This window comes from Protomyctophum bolini (assembly GCF_963924005.1).
Source record: "Protomyctophum bolini genome assembly, chromosome: 13".
Taxonomy (NCBI): domain Eukaryota; kingdom Metazoa; phylum Chordata; class Actinopteri; order Myctophiformes; family Myctophidae; genus Protomyctophum; species Protomyctophum bolini.
In genome coordinates this window covers 18,807,388-18,826,947 of record NC_137874.1, presented here as the reverse complement: position 1 = coordinate 18,826,947, position 19,560 = coordinate 18,807,388, and the positions used below count along the sequence as shown (strand labels likewise).

At 41.6% G+C, this 19,560-nt stretch overlaps 1 protein-coding gene across 3 annotated transcripts in view; it reads left to right on the top strand.

Moving 5' to 3' along the window:
* The window catches only part of tmem132e (transmembrane protein 132E), a 386,893-nt gene that overhangs the window by 357,963 nt on the left and 9,370 nt on the right, over positions 1-19,560 (top strand). For all 3 annotated transcript variants that reach the window (XM_080779444.1, XM_080779443.1, XM_080779442.1), the window contains one exon: positions 3,141-3,423. In XM_080779444.1, the coding sequence (XP_080635570.1) occupies positions 3,141-3,423 (283 nt within the window). The remainder of the gene's footprint in view (positions 1-3,140; positions 3,424-19,560) is intronic.

The following is a 19,560-nucleotide window of genomic DNA, read 5'->3' as shown; positions in this document are numbered from 1 at the left end:
CAAAAACAACAACCAAACAGCACAGAGGGAGGTTACATAGTAACTGTCCTCAAACATTTTAATTAATTTAATCTCAAGGACTCTCATAGCTCTGAGAGAAAACAAATAGAACCAAATGGTTCCATTTGTTCACTCTCAGAGTTACAGACCTGTAAGTATCACCTGAAGGAACCCTGAGCGTCCCTGGGCAGTTCAGAAACCCGTCCACCAGTGACATCATCGTTTTTCTTAAACAAGAATTAAAAATATATATATTTAGATTTTAATTATCGTGAGAACGATGCATTGCAACTTTTCAGGAATAGAAAGCCTGCAATTTCTATTGGCTTGGATTCCCCATCGATGATGTCACTGGTGAACAGGTTTCTGAACTCCAGCCCTCCCATGAGACAGACTGAGTAGGAAAGAAATGGTGGCATTTTATCATGAACATTAGTGAGGAGTGAGGACCAATTATACGAAGGATGTGGTCCTTTAATAGAGAAGATCCCACACCTTGTGGAATGGAGTTTCCTAAGTGGGTGTTGTTTGTTGTCAGATATCGCAAATGTCCTCTGATCAATGTTGTCGGAACTCATGAGAATGTGTTGCTGACACACAAGAAAGATAATGATTTGTCTGTTTGAAAATAGTCATTTCATTTCAAATGCTGTGTTCAAATGTTCAGAATATGTGTCTTGAATATTAATTTCAGAGACGGGGGCAAAAATGCCACAGACGAAAAACAGTCTAAGTCCACACTATTTCTCCATAATGTATAAATGATAGATAAGGGGTCAGGACAACGAGGCCTTTTCGTGGAGGGGTCAGAATGAAATATGGACTTAGACTGTTTTTCGTCTGTGGTACTCAATTATTGATCCAAATCTGTGCTCACATTCACTGCTCTATTGGAATTGATAGACTCATGACCTGCTTCTGGTCTCCTGAAGGGGTGGGCGCCCACCGTGGCACACATACAGGAAATCAATTGAAGTCGGGGTGGGCTTGGCACACCGGAGCTCGCTGAAGGGAGGAGCAGAGAGAGAGAGGGGGGGGGGGGGGGGGGGGTTAGAGACTGTAGCCAGGAACACACCAAACGGATGCCTCAGGTGTTCCAGGTTACACTAATGAACCACCTGCAGAGAAAGCGGAGACACAACATACCCAAAGAGGACAGCAGGGGGTCATCTCACCACATGCTATGATATACGTACACCACACAACAAGTAAACACACACTGATGTATACAATCAATCCCTTTAATGAGAGATAGATTTGTGGAAGTAGTGATAATCTCAAAAGACCAAGCCAAATGATTCATGAAACATAGACGCTTGTAATTCACATTTGTATTCTTTGTCAAAATGATCCTTTTTTATAAAACCTTGCTAATTTGTTATCCATACACTGGTGTAATAACACCAGTTCTCTTTATAGTTTATATATAAAAACAATGAATGTCCATATAAAAAAAAGCTTAGAGCTCCAAATAGGACAAAGCAATTACCATAAATTACTGCTACTGATGATGACAATATACATATGTCATTGTCTACTCATTAACCTCAGCGACTACTGCATGTGCATATTATCGTGCATAAACATACACATGTTATATTTAGCCATTAATTGTTACATTTAGTGCAGTCGTTAATGCTACCAAATCTACCTGCATAATAGAGTTAATGTTACTCTATTATAATAGCTCAGAAATAAGACTACCCCATTTGAAATTCAGTCATGAATTAATCTTTTCTCCAGAGGATATTTTCGGATAGACTTAGGACAAAGACACCACAGTGAAATAGTGCATGTTGGATTATGTATCTCAAGCATGTTTCAAGCCAACATCAGTTGATTCTCACACAGCACTGAAATATGGAATCCAAAGATAAAACAAAGCACAGTATGCTCTGCAAAATGGTTGGCAGTAATGTCAAAGGTACAGTACGGAGACTCTTAGCTAAACATATACCATATACATCCAGTATTTAGTAGGTCTATATATAAATATCTTCAAGCTAAATTGGCGAGAATCCAAACACACATCTTCAGATTTTCTTCCCAGGCACACAGACAAACAAATGGTGTGAAAACACCACACACGTCTGTGGGCGGATGTAATAATTATAATGAATAAACAGGGTTTAATTTCCCTAGCAGGGGGTGGAAATGCTTTTTTATTATGTTTTGCTGCCGGCAGGAATGTTTTATCCCTGATCTGGTCAGACTTAGATTAAATACATGCATTTCATGCAGTGATATAAACACACAGACACCAAACACTTATAGTGTTACGCCGGGGCTCCACTGGAAGCGTTGCGTCTCCGTCACCGTCAGGGAATGTTCCCTTTTTAATCAACGAAGGGTGGGTCCACTGCCTGCGTTGCGCTGTGTTGCGCTGCGTTCGGTGACTGCTTTAAAATTGCCCCGGTTCGTTTTTTTACTCATGCACGCACGCATCCAGTGGAGCCCTGGCGTTAACGAAACTTCACTTTTCAAAAGAATAAACACAGCTAACAGACACACAGAAAAACTAAACAAAAACACAGAACACAATCGACACACAACACAAACACACAAAACGAAGCATCACTTGAAGCTTCACTCAACAAACATAGTGGGCTGCAGCAAAGAAAAAGAACAAAATGACTCTACCACACACTATCCAGTAAGTTATTGCTTTTCAGAGCCAGAAAGGCCATCAGACCCTATACCGGCCCAACCCCATCGTATAAAGATGATATTGCCCCCATTTCAAATTGTACTTTTCCAACTCTCTAGTCACTCAGTTTAGTCAGGCGGACTTAGTGGACTCCTACCACAACCTGACCATCAAGACCATGGTCATGATGGAGTGGCTGGACTCCCGCTGCCCCGCGGCCTCCTACGCCATGAAGATTGACTCCGACATGTTCCTCAACGTGCAAAGCTTGGGCTACATGCTGGTGAACGCTCCCAAGAACAACTATGGACAATGCGAAACATAGTCCCGTGCTTGCGTGCGTGCGTGTTTGAGGGGCGCTAGCACGGAATGTGTGATTTTTTTCTCCTTTTTTTTTACACAAATCGAACCCTTCGGTCGCAATAACCAATAATCACAATACTAAATGTCTTTTCATCTCTCTCTCTCTCTCTCTCTCTCTCTCCACAACAAGGAGCACCCGGGACAGCAGCGATGCGGAGGAGGAGGAGGACGAGCGTCGTGTGAGCCGCGGCTGCACACTGCAGTACCAGCGCGCCCTGGTCAAGGTGCTGACGCAGTTCCACACCACGTCCACCGAGGGCACGGACCAGGTCATCACCATGCTGGGCCCCGACTGGCAGGTGGACGTCACCGACCTGGTGCAGGACTCCCTGAAGGTGGCCGACCCCAGGGTGGGGGAGCTACTGGACCGCACTGTCCTGGTGGGCCTGGAGCTGGGCTCCACCGTGCTCAAGGTACAATTTACAATTCAGGCATTTAGCAGACGCTCTTAATCCTGAACGATTTACAGTAAGCAAGAACAATACAAGGTAATACATCAAATACATAGAAATACATCAAATGCATAGAAATCAAGAATCATAAGCACGATAAATTACATAAGGTACAAACACAGCAGATCGTCTTCTTTTTGAGCGGTGCCTACCCACTCCAATGTCTGGCCGTGTCTGTATGTATGCATGTCTGTCTGTTTGGGGTACGAACAGCTGCAATACCGCTGGCCCTGGGTGACCTAAAGTGGCACTGTTGAGCAACCTGCTCACACTGAGCACTATAACTATAACTGCAGCCAGCCGTGTTGTTGAGCAGCCTCACACACAGGTGTGATTTATTTTCTTTCTTTTATTTTTTATGTTTCCGAAACAGTGGGTCAGGACTGAAACTGAACGCTCCGGTCACGGTCACGACTCACGACTCGAGTACAACAAATCCCATTTATTTTCCTACATTTAAAAACCACACCCGTCTGAAGAGCGGGCGATCTTATCATCGTACATCCTCTCATTCCGGCCAATCAGAATTTGCGTCCTCACCTTCATCTTCAATGTTTGTTCCATTCACTGTCAATGGGATTTAATGTTTGTGTTGAGACAAAGTTTGTGTTAGCACATTACATACACCAAAAGCTGGACATAGGAGGCCCTCAAAAAATCACACCCGTGTGAAGTGAGGGGCGCTCTAATCATCATACATCATCTCATTCTGGCCAATCACAATTTGCGTCCTCACTTTTGTCTTCAATATTTGTGTTTACTCACTTTTGTCTTCAATGTTTGTTTGTGTTTACACACTGTACACAGACCCTCAAAAAGCTGGACATAAGCGCCCCTCAAAAATGCATTACACTTTATTTATATATTATGTAACTATCCATCATAATTATTTAATGCAGTAGTTATCAAAGTCGGGACCGGGGACCCCAGGGGACCTTGATGGGGTTCCAGAGGGTACCCAGCTAAATTAGTTAATTGTCAGTTGTGCAGGAGTGTAGACCATTATAAAGAAGGTTGGACGGACAGGGCACCCTTGAGGGATGGAGTCTCCCTAAGAAGACGCGTGTTGACCCTCACACACTGTGACCCATATCTGACATTAAGTCCACCATACAAGCAGCGCTATTAAAATCAAGATGGAAATCATAAAGAGATCTCTCTGCCATGCAGCAGATATGGCTGAACGCTGTTGAAAGAGCAGGCTATATATAAAGTCCTGACATGAGCCATGGGGCATTGGGGCCCTCGAAAATCACATTACACATACTGTAGGAATAAGGTTAGTGTGGTGTACGCCTCGCCTCTGTCTGCTCTTTAAGTGAACTCCAGGGAGATCAAGTGTTCCCTCCACCTGCCAGACATACAGTATACAGCACTGTCTTTTCCAATACTTTCATAACATAAGATCTTAAGGCTACCGGTATATAGTTTTGTGACCACCTAAGCACTATACAAAGGTTACGACTTCGCGTCGCAACGTGTTGTGAGCTTGTAGACCAGCTATTTTCATTGGAAATAATGGACATAAGAGGTTTCCGCCCGGCAGCAACAATATGTTGGGGTGGATACGTTGCATATGCTTTAGTGCAGTGATCTAATACTGCTTGACTGGTCATTTGTTGGAACGTAAAAAAACAAGTTGTTGGCAGTTTGGACCATCGTGAGTGATCACACTCTCAGCCTGTCACGAGAAGGAAAATAATTGTCTGATAGATGCATCTGATGATAGTGAAGTGGAGAGGAAAGATATATATGTCACCCATCCATCATCCTAAATGAGCAATAAATCATTTATAATCTCTTGAAAGGGGTGAATAATTGTAGATCAATTTACCTCCATACATAATGCCTTTCAGTGCTTGTCAGAAAACAAGGCGGTTTAAACTAATTATGTCACTGATATGACTTTCAATGACTGTCTGTGACATCATCTGTGGCATCTGATGCACTGGTTCTCAACGGTGGGTCCGGAGACCCAAATGGACCCCTGCGGGTCTGTAACTCTGAGAGTGTTACAAATGGAACCAAATGGATCCCTTTGATTCCATGTGTTCACTCTGTGTACAAATAAGTGCCAAGAATTTTACATTGTATTTTGGGGTCCCAGTAACTGTAGCCTATAATAGCTAACTCATTGACTGCCGATACCCCCATCTGGTGTCTGAAAAAGGTACTCCAGGACCGCCGTCCAGTCTATTAATACAGCGAGACTCTTAGTTTGACAGCCGCTTCATGTTTAGAGAAATGAGCCGCAAATCAAGCTTGTTTTGAGCTAAAAAGAAGAATCCGAGATAGACAGCATAAGCCAGCGGAATTGTGATTATTATTACTTTTTTTCATCGCACCGCTGTTATGAGCACGTACAGGACACAGTTGTGAACCGTAATTAATTGATATTAAAATAGGCGTCCAAAGGCGATCTCTGCACAGAGGGCGTTTGGACCGGGAGGCCGCCTTGTGGCCGCGGGTGGTACTGTGCCCTGGGTGCGTTTTCGCATTTTTAATTCACTAATAAATTCATTATTAATTTATCATTTGTTAAATTGGAAAAAGGGCTTCGTTAAGACCTATTATTATGGTCAATGCCTGTGTGAAAAGTGGGAGCGATTGGTGCAGGCGGTGAGGAGATAAGGTGGTGACACATTCAGACATTCAGACAATGACTGAATTATAGTATGATATGATGATGATGTCTGAAATCATGAACAAGTGCAATTTGAGGGAAATCTTTCATGCACATTTCCACTATACAGAGGAAGAAATACCTGCACCGATCTGTGTAAAACTTTTTATGCGTGCACACTCCCTTGGGTGCACACGCAGATCCGACACACCAAAGATCCGTCATGCGGAAATCATCTGTCGCTCCTGAACATGCGTTAGTCTCATATGCGCTGCTCCGTGCTTGCGGTTAGGGTTAGGTTAGGGTTTTAGGTAGGCTGTCGGTCTAATGACAGTCGGAACTAAAGCCTGCACCCCACTCCCTAGAGGAAATGGACAAACGAGTGGCCCGTTTTGTACAAAATGCCGTAAATCATGAACAGAGAGTCCGATTGTGGTGAAACTGTCCACGCATATTTCCACTAGCATGAGGAAGAAATGCCACTTGATATTTTTCCCAAAACGCTCCTATCCTGGTTGTAACCTGTGCCCGAGGGGCACTTTTTCTAGTTGATACTGTTCTTAACCCAATCCTACTTTTGAGTATATTAGCGCACACATTTGCCAGAGTACTTAGTGCGGTATACTTTGCCAGAGTAGGCTACTTAGTGCAGTAACTGCTGTGAGAGTGCAGTATTTAGTGCAGTACTTGTTATCAAAGTACTTATGGTACCCATAGTAAGGGATCTCCAGACTGTATGCAATGGGCAATTGTTTCAACCAATCTATACAAAGCCGATAGAGAGACAGGCGTCAAAAGCAGTGAGTCATTCTCATTCATACAAATTCCAACTACACTACAATACATTCGTTCCAATTCCAACAGCTGCATTCTACAAATGAATCAACATTCCCTATAACATTGGACAGCATTAGCAATGTCCCAATTAGAAGAATCCTGAGTGTCTCCTTAAAAGAAACACCATTATGAAATGAGATCTGTGTGTATTCATACTTGGGTCTTTCAGCTGCACTTACTATGGAGTGGTTTAAACACATCGCTCACTTTGCCTTAATTCCACCCCATTCAACTTGAATGATTGGTGTCATAGAAAAACCAAAAAGAAATTAAATATCTGCATTTATGGAGCATGTTTTAGTGAGAGCACTGATCCTGTTGTAGAATTGAACAGCCCTATATATATAGTCCATCAATGTGCTCCCTAAGTCCCTACTAAAGGGCTCAGTCCAATGGATGATTTATCCTTCTGCACTGAACTGAAGCATTTCTCTTACTCTGGGCTTGGTCCTGAATATGAATATGTATATCGAAAATGAATAATCAAGGTTTAGTTGTCACTACTCATAGAAGTACAAGCAGCTAAATGCAATTTTGTGAGGTCCTCTGAAAGTACTGTGCTACAACAACATACATTGACATTAATAATAAAAATCACCCCTGTGTATAGTGCAGTGACGCTCTTATCATCACACGTCATCATACATCATCTCATTCTGGCCAATCACAATTTGCGTTCTTACTTTTGTCTTCAATGTTTGTGTTTAGACACTTTTGTCTTCAATGTTTATGTTTACACAAACCCTCAAAGCTGGACATAGGATGGGCTAGCGACTCACGTATAGTGCCCCTCAAAAAGATAATACGAAGAAGCCTTGAAGCTTGAATGCATATGGATATAAATTCATAATTATGGCCCTTTTTCATGAAGTGTATGAACTAGTCAGGTGATTTGTTGAAAGTAATATCGGATTTGTCTGTTTGCAAAAAAGACGGTCTAATTACAAGTGTGTCTTCCATGTGGATCTCACACTTCATGTTGCCAGTCATCTATGATGCATTTAACTCTTGAACGACCGTTGATGGAATTGACGGATTTAATTAATTAATCCAAACCTACCGTTGACGGAATTGACGGAATTGTTTTATTCCCTATAATCGGGGGGTTTGTTTTAAATAATGTAGCAACTTTTAGCATGTGTGGCTAACGGCCGATGTGTTCCACCTAAAACCGGCCAAAATCCTTGCGTGCACGGTCACGCAGTCATTATGTGCATAGTTGCATAAAATGCGATATTCTGGGCTTGATTAGAGCTTAATTTGACCAAAAATGACAAAACCAGATTCGCTCTATTCGTTCAAAATCGGCATAATGGTGAAGTTACCGCCACCATCAGGAATGGTGGGTGTCTAATACTATATGATTCCCCCGTGAATATTAGATATAGTGTGTATATCACAGATTTTTCTATTGGCATTAAAATGATGAATTAAAAATATGAATAGAGCTGGCAGAAGGCACTGAAATGGCAGTCTTAAAGGAAAATGTCGTCATCCGTGCCTAAATCTCGGTATCTAAGGTACCGGTATACGTAAAACATGTGAAAAAGAAAAAATAGACACGCGCGCACACACACACACACACACACACACACACACACACACACACACACACACACACACACACACACACACACACACACACACACACAATCTTATAAATAGCTAACCTCCTGAAGAGCCATTTATAAAACAATATGTCTTTTTGGGGCTCATACAAAAAGACGATTAATAATTGCAAACATCTAACAGACTTTAATACTGTGTAAGATGTGAGCATTCCGTTAATTGTTCACTGTTTTGAGAGACTTTATGTACTGTATGTACTGTAGCCTACCTATATTGTCACTCAATTAGTTCATCCTTGTTACAGAAAAACACTTCCTGTCAGCTAATGAGCTTAAAAGAGACAGGATACAGGATCAGTGCACGCCAACGTTAATTTCATTGACGAAGAGTATAATGAGAGATGTTCGTCTCGGATGCCACTTTAGAAGATTGTATAAAAAATATAATATAATCACACCAAAATGTATCTGTCAATTTAGTCCACAAAAAGAGACAGATGGAGCTCCAATTTGTTGAATTTGTTCTGAATATGACATTCTGGTGTAGTGTCTGTGTTTGTGCATGGGTGGGTTGGTGTGGGGTGGTGTGGGGTGCATGTTTGTGCGTGTCCATGCATGCATATTTTGTTCTTGAGCGCAGACGGATCTGATCTGGTCTCTTCTCCCTTCCTTTCTATCTTACCGACTTGTTTGCAACAGTGTTGTTTTTTTGTAGTTTGAGTCATATAGGGCCAAATTCACAACGGAAATATACGAGCAGGTATAAATGAAGTGTGTAAAGGAGTGTGTATATACCCTACCCTGAACCTCCCGTGCCATTCACAAAGGGCTGCGTACAGTATATCGTTGAAATGAGAGGATCACAGGTGTATGTCATAATGAATGTGAGCGGGTGCCAAATGATCGTAGAATCACCCGTCAACTTCATTTGCATTGTTCCACGCCCCATTTCACACCATAAAAGGTGTCAAGCATGACCCAGACTCGCCTTCTGCATAAGAATGCATTTCCATGCAGATCCCTTCACTGCTAGAGAGGTTCATAATTTTTTTGTCTGTGCACGGCACGCAACTAGACAGAAGACTAGAGAAGACAGATATTCATAATTTGCAGAGCTTCGCTGATCCCTTGGCTTTTCACGCCGAAAGCTGTGTATTTTGTATCAAACCCAGCAACGTTTGAAATGCATGATGATGAAGGAGAAACATATCCATATTCCATACTGTGGAACGAGAGGCTTCGAGAAGTCTAACTGCTTCTGGTAGAATCCAGAGTGAAATGTAAATGGATGGAGATAAGAGGAAATGTAAAGTATTAAGTGCATATATTTAGTCTTTTGTGTGATTCATCTCATGCCCTGTCAACAAAACGAATAAATAACACAAGTGCTATTGCAGTTATACTGTGTCTGCTGCAAGTTATCACAAAACTCCAGATGACCTCCTAAAGAAAAACGAAATGGGGCAATATTTAGAGCTCATTCCTTACTCGTTATTTGTACGATAGAAACGTGATTCAAAGGTAAGTGTTGAAAAGATTCTTTGGGCAAGGTTGGCTTTGATGATTTTCTCATGTTTTATGGAAGCTTTCATGCTTCAGCAGCAGTGAATGCTCATCAATTATCTCGTCACCTGCAGCCTTTAAACTCCCTGCTCTGACCTGCTGACAGTCCTGCGTGCTGTATCTGTTTGACTTCCCAAAAGCATCATCCAGTGTTTTATTGATGATTTATCCATTTATAATTCATAAATTGAGGTCTATGGGGTCTATTGCTCTATCTTCCTCACAATCTTTTTTATTTTATTATTATTATTTAAATAAAATAAAAATACTTTTCAGGATTCCATTTAAAAAATTGCAAAATACTTTTTGTTCTCTTTTTTTTTTTTTGAAATAGCAAAAATCCCGACGGATTTTGAGCTTGTAGATTGGCTATTTTTGTTACTTTTGTGTGATTGTGTGTGACTGTGTGTGTGTGTGTGTGTGTGTGTGTGTGTGTGTGTGTGTGTGTGTGTGTGTGTGTGTGTGTGTGTGTGTGTGTGTGTGTGTGCACAAGTGCGTACACAAGTGCGTACGTGCGTTTATGGGCTACCATAATGTTGAGCTAGGAATGCATCATGTACAACCAACCAAATGTCTGTATTAATCTGTATGCCATATTATATGGACTATCAATTTTTCATCCTTGTCTGTCTATTGGTATACAGACAGACACTACATTAATGTAGGCAGATAAGTGGTTTCTGCCCGACAGTATATGCAATGTGGCCCTCTGGAGTGAGTGTGGTCACCCTCTCCATCATCAAAGTGCCCACCACTGATTTATATCAATGAAAAACATAAATCAACCAATCAATCAAACATCAGTCAGCACTAATGCAATATAGTGGTCATGTCCGTGTGATCTTTTCAATATTTCTGATAGCCGACGGCTGTAAACTGTAACGCCTAATATACTTTGTCACACAGCGGTTTCACTTTCTGAAGATAGCAGCTAACTTGGATGTTGTTGATATTCAGGAGGAAATGTTATGCATACAGACATACAGTATAGATATGTTCCATTAAGGTTGTTTCAATACACACAACCCCCAGCCCATTACCACCATGTGAAATCCTCTTTTAAACGGGCTGCTGTGATTTCCATGTCACAAAGCTTTGCATCTGTCGGTGCTCTATACTAGATCCATTTCAGTACACCCAGAATGATCGTTCACTTAATGGTCATTTCAGACATAAAATAGGGTTGGAACAGCTAAACAAAGTATCATTGTCTCCACCAGGCCGAAGGCATGGGGAGAGAGAGTATGTTTTGCACTCCGTCCGTGTGTCCGTCCGTCCGTGTGTCCGTCTGTCTGTCCGTCCGTTACCGGCTATAATCTCCGGCACCGTTAACCCGGTCGATGCCACACTTTGCACACACACTCCCTGGATGCCAACGATGAACCTCTGCCCCACATTTTCTAGAACAGCCTGTTATAGCGCCACCATGAGGCAGCTTTTCACATTTTTTACCTATAACTGCACCGATCTGCGTGAAACGTAGCATGCACACTCCCTCGAGGCCAAGGACAAACCTTTGACCTGCATTTTTCACATCTGCCTTTTATAGCACCACCAGGAGGCCAACTTTTGTAAAAATACATTATTTGATATTTCTCCTCTAGATTCTGTACAAAGATCTCGCAAATCGTTACATAGTATCTCTATAGTCATGTGCTCAAGACGGATTTGCCCTATATTTCATATTCCATCCTAATTGGCTATAATTGGCTTTCAAAGATGCAGGATTGGCTCGTTTAGAACAAAAAGCCTCAAATCATGAAGCAGCGTGCAATTTACGTGAAATCTTTCACGCACTTTCCTACTAGGCTGTGGAATTTATCCCACCCTTTTCACATTGGCCTGTTATAGTGTCACCAACAGGTGGATTTTTGCAAAACAAATGTTTGGCACAAAATGCCTCAAATCATGCATTGCCATCAAAGGCGTATGAAGAAATGGCACCCTTTTCACATTGTTTATTTTTGTTGCCCTGTTAGACAACCACCAGATTAAGGCAGGCTGCAATGTCCTGCTCATCCAGAATTCTATCCTCAGAGATGCTATGAGTGATCTGACTCTGTATTTCCTCAACAAAATGAAAAAACATGTTTATATTACTCCTAAACAAAAACTAATCTTTACACCTGGGAAAAACTGAATCCATTCTCTTTGGATCTAATAGTAATCTCAGCAAGGCAAATGGCTTCTTGGTTAGAGTGGGTGACAATGTTATCACACGTAAAGATGAAATTACCTACCTAGGTTCCATCCTGGAGACTAATCTTTCCGGTGATAAAATGGCCACCAACGTAATCAAATCCCTAGACTCCTTCAAAACCGCTCTCAAAGGGCACCTACGGACGGCTGCAATTCGAAACTGGCCCCCTTAAATCTGAATCCCCCCCACCGCCCACCCCTTTTCCCCCTCACTGTATATGTTTCTTTTCCCTGTTTACCTCCTTTATGATGAATTCCTGTTCTGTTCTTTGACTATATAGAAGTGTCTATTTGTACGTCTCTAAATGTTTTGATGAATTGAACAAGGTGGACCCTCTTGTAAACAAGTGTAATGCTTAATTGGGTCGTCCACTCACAGTTAACAGTCTTTGTATTGAGTTTGTGCTTGAAATGTACTGTAATTCTGCAAACTGTTAATACATATTTCAATCAATCAATCAATCAAAACACACACACACACACGCAGAGATTTTTGTATAAACAAAATTGCCAATCACATTTTTTATGTAATCTAAAAAACACATTAACCACACGTCAACAATGTATTTGAGTTATTAAACCTAATTCTGGAACTGGGAAGGAGGTGGATTTTTAATTTGTGGCTGCTGTGCACAGCACACTTGACGATTACCACCAACTGGCAGGTGAGGTAAGGTTAGTGTCCTGTCTGTCACTGCCTGTCAACTGCCAACAGTAGCTTAGTAGGTGTCACTGTCCAGCTGCCAAGAAACCAATGTAGCCATCTGCGTAAGGGGAAAAAAAAGGGGAAAAAAACACTCACAATTTTGAAACCGCACCAGCACCAATACGCTGTCTTAGCCTTCTCAAGCTTGTGGTGGTGTGTATTAGTGTAAACTAGATAAAGTGCCCCTCTGGGCACAGGTCTCCACCAGGGCAGGTCAGGTTGTGGCCTCCTGGTGGCGCTATAATAGGCCAATGTGAAAAGGGTGCCATTTTTTCTTACGCCTTGGATGGCAATTGGATGATTTGAGGCATTTTTGTTGCAAAAATCCACCTGTTGGTGGCGCTATAACAGGCCAATGTGAAAAGGGTGGGATATATGCCTCAGCCTAGTAGGAAAGTCTGTGAAAGATTTCACGTAAGTGACACACTGTGTTCATGATTTGAGGCTTTGAGGGCCAATCCTGCAAACTTAGCCAATCTTAACCAATTAGGATGGAATATGAAATATCGGACAGATCCATCTTGAACACATGACTATAGAGATACTGCGTAACGATTTGCGGGATTATTTTTTTTTATCCAAAGTCGGCCTCCTGGTTTGGGGCGGAGGTTCATCGTTGGCATCCAGGGAGTGTGTGTGCGCGTAACTCGGTTGCTAACAGTCTGAGCCAGGATCCTGTGCACTGCAGTGCAGATCATTAACTGTAGCTGGGTGCAGCTAGATGACGGATGATATATTCTTTATTGTCCGTTGGGAAGTTATTTGGGGGCCCCATAAAGGCCAATACATGCTCCTTCCAACGGCCAAACTTTTCTTCTGTGAACCAAAAGCTTGTGCTATGAATATACGCCATGGGTTTTCTTTTTTTTTTATTGTCTGACAGCAGGAAATACCTCAACTTGTGTACCTTTGCCACCTCGTACCCTACTCACTTAACAAACAAAAGGTCATTCACAATGACAGCCCAAATAACATCATCAAGCATGCGTTTTGGAGTGGAGGTGCGTGATTTAAATGCAAATGAGATGCAGCTAGTTAGTGAAATGATGTGTGAATAATGTGTTCCACTTTAATTGTTATCCCTCTGAATCCTTCATGCACGCCTTGTTAGATGCAGTGTCTGTTAAGTGTCCTCATTAATTGGCAAAATATCACTGTCCAGAACACATCAGGATGTTAATGTTGAAATAATATGTATAATTGTATATCCCTGCTAGGTTTGACTAATCTGTAATACCCCATGCATAATTACCTACATTTAGTGGTTTAATTTGGTTGCATAAAATGCAAATGGCCCTTTGGTGCGTGCTACACAGGGTGTTGTCCTTAGCTTGTGTACAATAATTTGTTTGCCCTTCGGGGAACATTTTTAAAACAATTTCACTGTGCAGCATACTTTACGTTGGCTAGGTAGATTAAGTTGAACGTGCAAGTGTTTGTTTTCATACTGAACAGCCCCCCTGCCTCTCTTTTAAAGAAAGAGATTATTTGTGTGAATTTTCAGTAGTAAGGCTCCATTCTTTGGATGCATTTTCCTCCCATTTCAGTGCCATTAACCCGTTTGGACCTGTGGACGTGTCTGTGTCACTTTATAGCCTTTAAAACCATTATTTTAAACTTTAACTGTTGCAAAATAGCATATCTACAAGCTCATAGCGCGGCACTCATAGCAAGGTGAAAATGTGGGACAAATCTTTGAATATATATTCGTTCACAGTGAATGTTTTTAACTCGTATCTTTGCTTCTGGGAGGACCCTGGAACAACATATTTTCAGATGGGGGTTGGTGGCCAAATACAAATCATTTTTGGGGTCCTTGACATGAAATAGTTTAATAATAACCTGATATAGAATCAGTTTTTTCAGAAAAGACATTTGTAGAATCGGTTTTATCGGTCTTAATGGATTAATCTGAGCACAGTGGCCAAATGCAGCCCTCTCACAGCCACAGCTTCTCATCCCATAAACCTTTGAAAAGCAAAGAGAGAGCATGATTAGGGAGGACAGACGAGGTCTTTAAGCGGGGGAGCTATCTATGAGAGAGAGGGCTCTCCAGATGTTAATAAAAGATCAGGGAGAGTTAATGCTGAGTCAAGATAAAACAACGTCTTGGACGTCTCGTGAAGTGATTTTTTTGGTCCTTGCGGCACTTATTAAGATATTACAAAAATAGTTTAAGAACATCAACCAAGTCTGTGTGACTCTTTTTTCCACTTCTCTCCTTTCTTTTTTTCCATTTCCTGAAAAGTAACAGTTTTGCACAATGGACATACTGTAGAAGGTGTGAGCGACGTGAGCGACGATAGGCTTTCAGTGTCATTCTAAGAAGATCAATATCAATATCAAGATCAATATCACTACAGCAGCTCCACATACATGGTTTAGTCTTTGTTTCACTTAATCCTAGCTACTTTTGAAGCCATTACTATCGGCATATACCCATTGTTAGTTGACCACCTAAAAACCTTTTTTAACAGTTCAGAGATTTACTTTGAAATGCAATGCAGTAGCTACACAGATTCGTCATGGTTTTCCTATATATGAGAATTATACTGCATCTGGTGCAGTGGTTCTCAAACATTTTTGTCTCAGAGGTCACCCCTGTAAAATTAAACTTTTCATCCATGGCACCCTGAATTATATTGTTACTTTATAGCACCTTTTGTCATATTTAATGGTACGTAAATATGCAAATCTTTCCCCCAAAGCAGTGGTGGAAAAAGTACTCAAGTACTATCAATACTTAATGTACTTTGTTACAAGTAAAAGTCTGGAATTCAAAATGTACTTGAGTAAAGTACAAAATTACCCAAATTAGAAAGTAATCGTTATGCAGAATGTCCCATTTCATGTTTTAAAATAAATAAATGGCCGAAATATAGTGCTTAATGTATGTTTTGTAATAATAATAAAAATCTACAAAGTAATTAGTAACTAAAGTTTTAAAATAAATGTAGTTTGAAGTACAATATTTGGATCTGAAATGTAGTGGAGTAGATTATTGGAAAATACTCAACTCAAGTACAAATACCTCAAAATTGTTAAGGTCCAGGGGGGAAATTCGGAGTTGGAACCGGAGACCAATTGGGTCTCCATTGACCCGCTGAGCGCTGTTCAGAGGTTCTGAGCCAAGGGCTCAAGAGTAAATCTACTTAGTTACTTTCCCCAACTGCCCCAAAGATATGTGACATATGAGTATGTCACGAGGAAAACTGGAGAGAATATTTGTTTCCATTAGGACAGATGGAAAGTTACTTGATTGACATTGTTCACCTGATGATGTCGATCCGAGCTTGCACAACCAATATGTTGGCCCATTTTGTGCATAAACAAGCAACGTTTCAATAAAACATATTTTCTTCCCTGGTTGGACGGTGAAGCCAGTAAAAGCAGCCCCAGGCCAATAGATTAACATTACTGTCAACAAGGAACTCTCCCGGTAAAAAGAAATGGTAAAGTCCCACTGGGATTTCCTGACAGTGTGGGGAGAGACTTGAGTCAGAACACAAGAAGCGTGTTGCTGGCATATGCTTCACCTTTACTGCGAGGCAGCCGGTCTGTGAATTCCACGGAAATAATAAAACCTTGGCTTTGTGATAAACAAGTGATTCTCAAACTTAGCGACCCAGTGCACTAGGCCAGGCCAAAGACCCCCGCCGTAACTCTGAGAGTTACCGATCATTCAGCTGGGGTCTCCTTGGAACCATCAAGGTAGAGGAAGAACATCCAGTTTGTAGAGCTCAGAGACTTACTTTATTTGAAATTTAAAATGTCTTGTCTTGGATGTTTGCCTTGATGCCTGACCTCCAGCACCTGGCCTGAATATAGGCATTGAGATTTGCATGCACACAATCTTCTCTGTGAACGTCTCCTTGGAACCCCCTGCAAGGACCCCTGGTGGTCCCTGGACCACACTTTCAGAACCACTGAACACTTCGGCACCCTCGTTATCCTGCCCTGGGACAGGGACAGCGCATCATCAATCCATCAGTTGATTTATTTTACCTGTAGCCAGTTTTACAGTACAGGCCTATTTTCTTTTGTGAAAACCTCAACCACAATAGAAAAGGTATGCAGAATTGAAAAACCATAGCATTGAAAACCAATGCTATGAAAAAAAAACGGGCAAAAGACCCCTGCTGGATCTGTGGTTTTGTCACTACGCACACGATAAATTGCTCAGCTCGACCTGTGATATGATATTACTTTGGTTCTTCTGCTGAATCGATCACTGGAAAACGAAGCTCTTCAATAAGGCCTAATGCAAAGGTTTTGGGGGAGAAAGCAGAATAGAGGGAGTGATCCATCATTCACCGGGCTCTTTCCTCATGAAAAAGTAAAAGTCATGCATCCATCTACTATCCTCCCCCCAGGGTTGTGTGTGTGTGTGTGTGTGTGTGTGTGTGTGTGTGTGTGTGTGTGTGTGTGTGTGTGTGTGTGTGTGTGTGTGTGTGTGTGTGTGTGTGTGTGTGTGTGTGTGTGTGTGTGTGTGTGTGTGTGTGTGTGTGTGTGTGTGTGTGTGTGTGTGTGTGTGTGTGTGTGTGTGTGTGTGTGTGTGTGTGTGTGTGTGTGTGTGTGTGTGTGTGTGTGTGTGTGTGTGTGTGTGTGTGTGTGTGTGCGCGCGCGCTCACGCTTCTATGTCCAGTGAACCATAACTCTCCCCCCTGGCACATTAATCCATCAGATTCAACAATATACTGTAATATACTGTACACATGGAAGTGGGATTTGGCCATGCGTATAGCAGAGTAGCCCTGCCTGAATCCAGAAGCTTATTATATCGGATGAGCGGTAAATATTTGGTTTTGGACGCGACCGTACTTACTACCGTATTTAAAACTATATAAATATGGTAAGTCAAGCGGATGGCAGTGTTCATACCAACTATAAAACAAATACAATGATGAACAATATAGTTACTTATCCTTATCGTGCCCGGTGGGAATGGCACTTTATGCTGATGCCGAATGTTTTTTGTTATTTTATGCAATTTTTTTTAAATTTAGGTTTGAATGCAGGTTGTTCATTATCCATTTAAGCCCTCTTTGCGTTGTGATGTGTTGTGAGCTTCTATTTTTGAGGATTTGGACTTAAATTTGGATTTTTGCGTTGGTTTTTTTACTCCTGAAACTTTTTGCCTATAATTACATGCCCAAAATAGAGACACCAGGGTGAAAGTGGTTAAATATTGTCCAAAATCAATTGGCTAATGGGATTGGCTGACTCCACTGGCTTGAAATGCCAAGCTCAGCATTTCAAAACCTGCCATGTGTCAGCATACAGTAATCTACAAAGAGTTACAGCAGGAACCGTGGATGGTGTATGTATATGACCCCCAACTTCTGTAACCAGCAATTCATAAATTATAAGTTCAGCTCAAAATACAACCTTGTTCTTTAGGGGGAAAAACACTAATGATAATTGGTCCCATTATACCTCTAACATAGAGGCCTTATTAAAAAAGATGAACTAAAACGAGAGAGAGGGAGAGAGAGAGAGAGAGAGAGAAAGATAATTGGTTGCCAGTTCCATACAGTATCACTAGGAGGTGAATGGTTATAAAAGTGTGTGTGTGTGTGTGTGTGTGTGTGTGTGTGTGTGTGGGGGGGGGGGGGGGGGGGGTATACTATATGGATTTATGGAAATAGATTGGCATGCTTCTTGTTATGTGAGATGTTGGGGTCTCTCTCTCTCAAGCACCACTGAAACACCTTGAGACCAAATGAATAGCAATGATAGACATGGAAATATATAGTTTATCTTTTATTTATTTGCTTATTTGTTTTACAGTTGAATACAGCACAGCCTCAGTTGTCATAATGCACGAATCCTGCAATTAAACAAAGAGCTCCAGCAGTGAGAGATAAATAAACACAGCGCCTTGTCTTTCTCAGTTGGAATGTTGCAGCAGGAATCCACATACCGGTAATCACCATGAGATGGACACATCGGGCTCAACTGTATTTCCTTCTTATAATTTTTTTATTATTTTTTTATCACATAAAGTTAGACTCAGTCAATCCAAAATGACTGGAGTGTGAATGTCACATCGACCAAGTGTCACGCATCAGGCTTCACACACTCACTCACACGCACGCACGCACATGGCAACTGGCACTGAGGAGCATCAAAGCCTATACACTACTGATACTTTGATGTAACCTTACATCATACTCTTATGGTATAGTGCTGAATTAAATTGGAGCGGCTGTGGCTCAGGAGGTAGAGAAGGTCATCCAATGATCCATGGGTCGGCAGTTGGAATCCCGGCTCCTCCTGTCTACATGTCGAAGTGTCCTTGGGCAAGACACTGAACCCTACATTGCATCCAATGAGTCGGTCGGTGTGAGCTTGCCACCATTGGTGTGTGAATGTTGGAAGTGAGGACGCTGGCGTCGACTGTTCGCCACTGCACCTCCCAATGTATGAATGAATGAACCATTGTAAGCGCTTTGAGTAGGCACGTAAGTGCATAGAAAAGCGCTATAAAAATGCAATTCATTAACCAATTAGCTGCTCCGGGCGGAACGTTCCGTCAGAAGGAATCCAACTAGCAACTGCTTCTGGTGTAATGTTCCATCTGATAAGCTTTATTATTGATA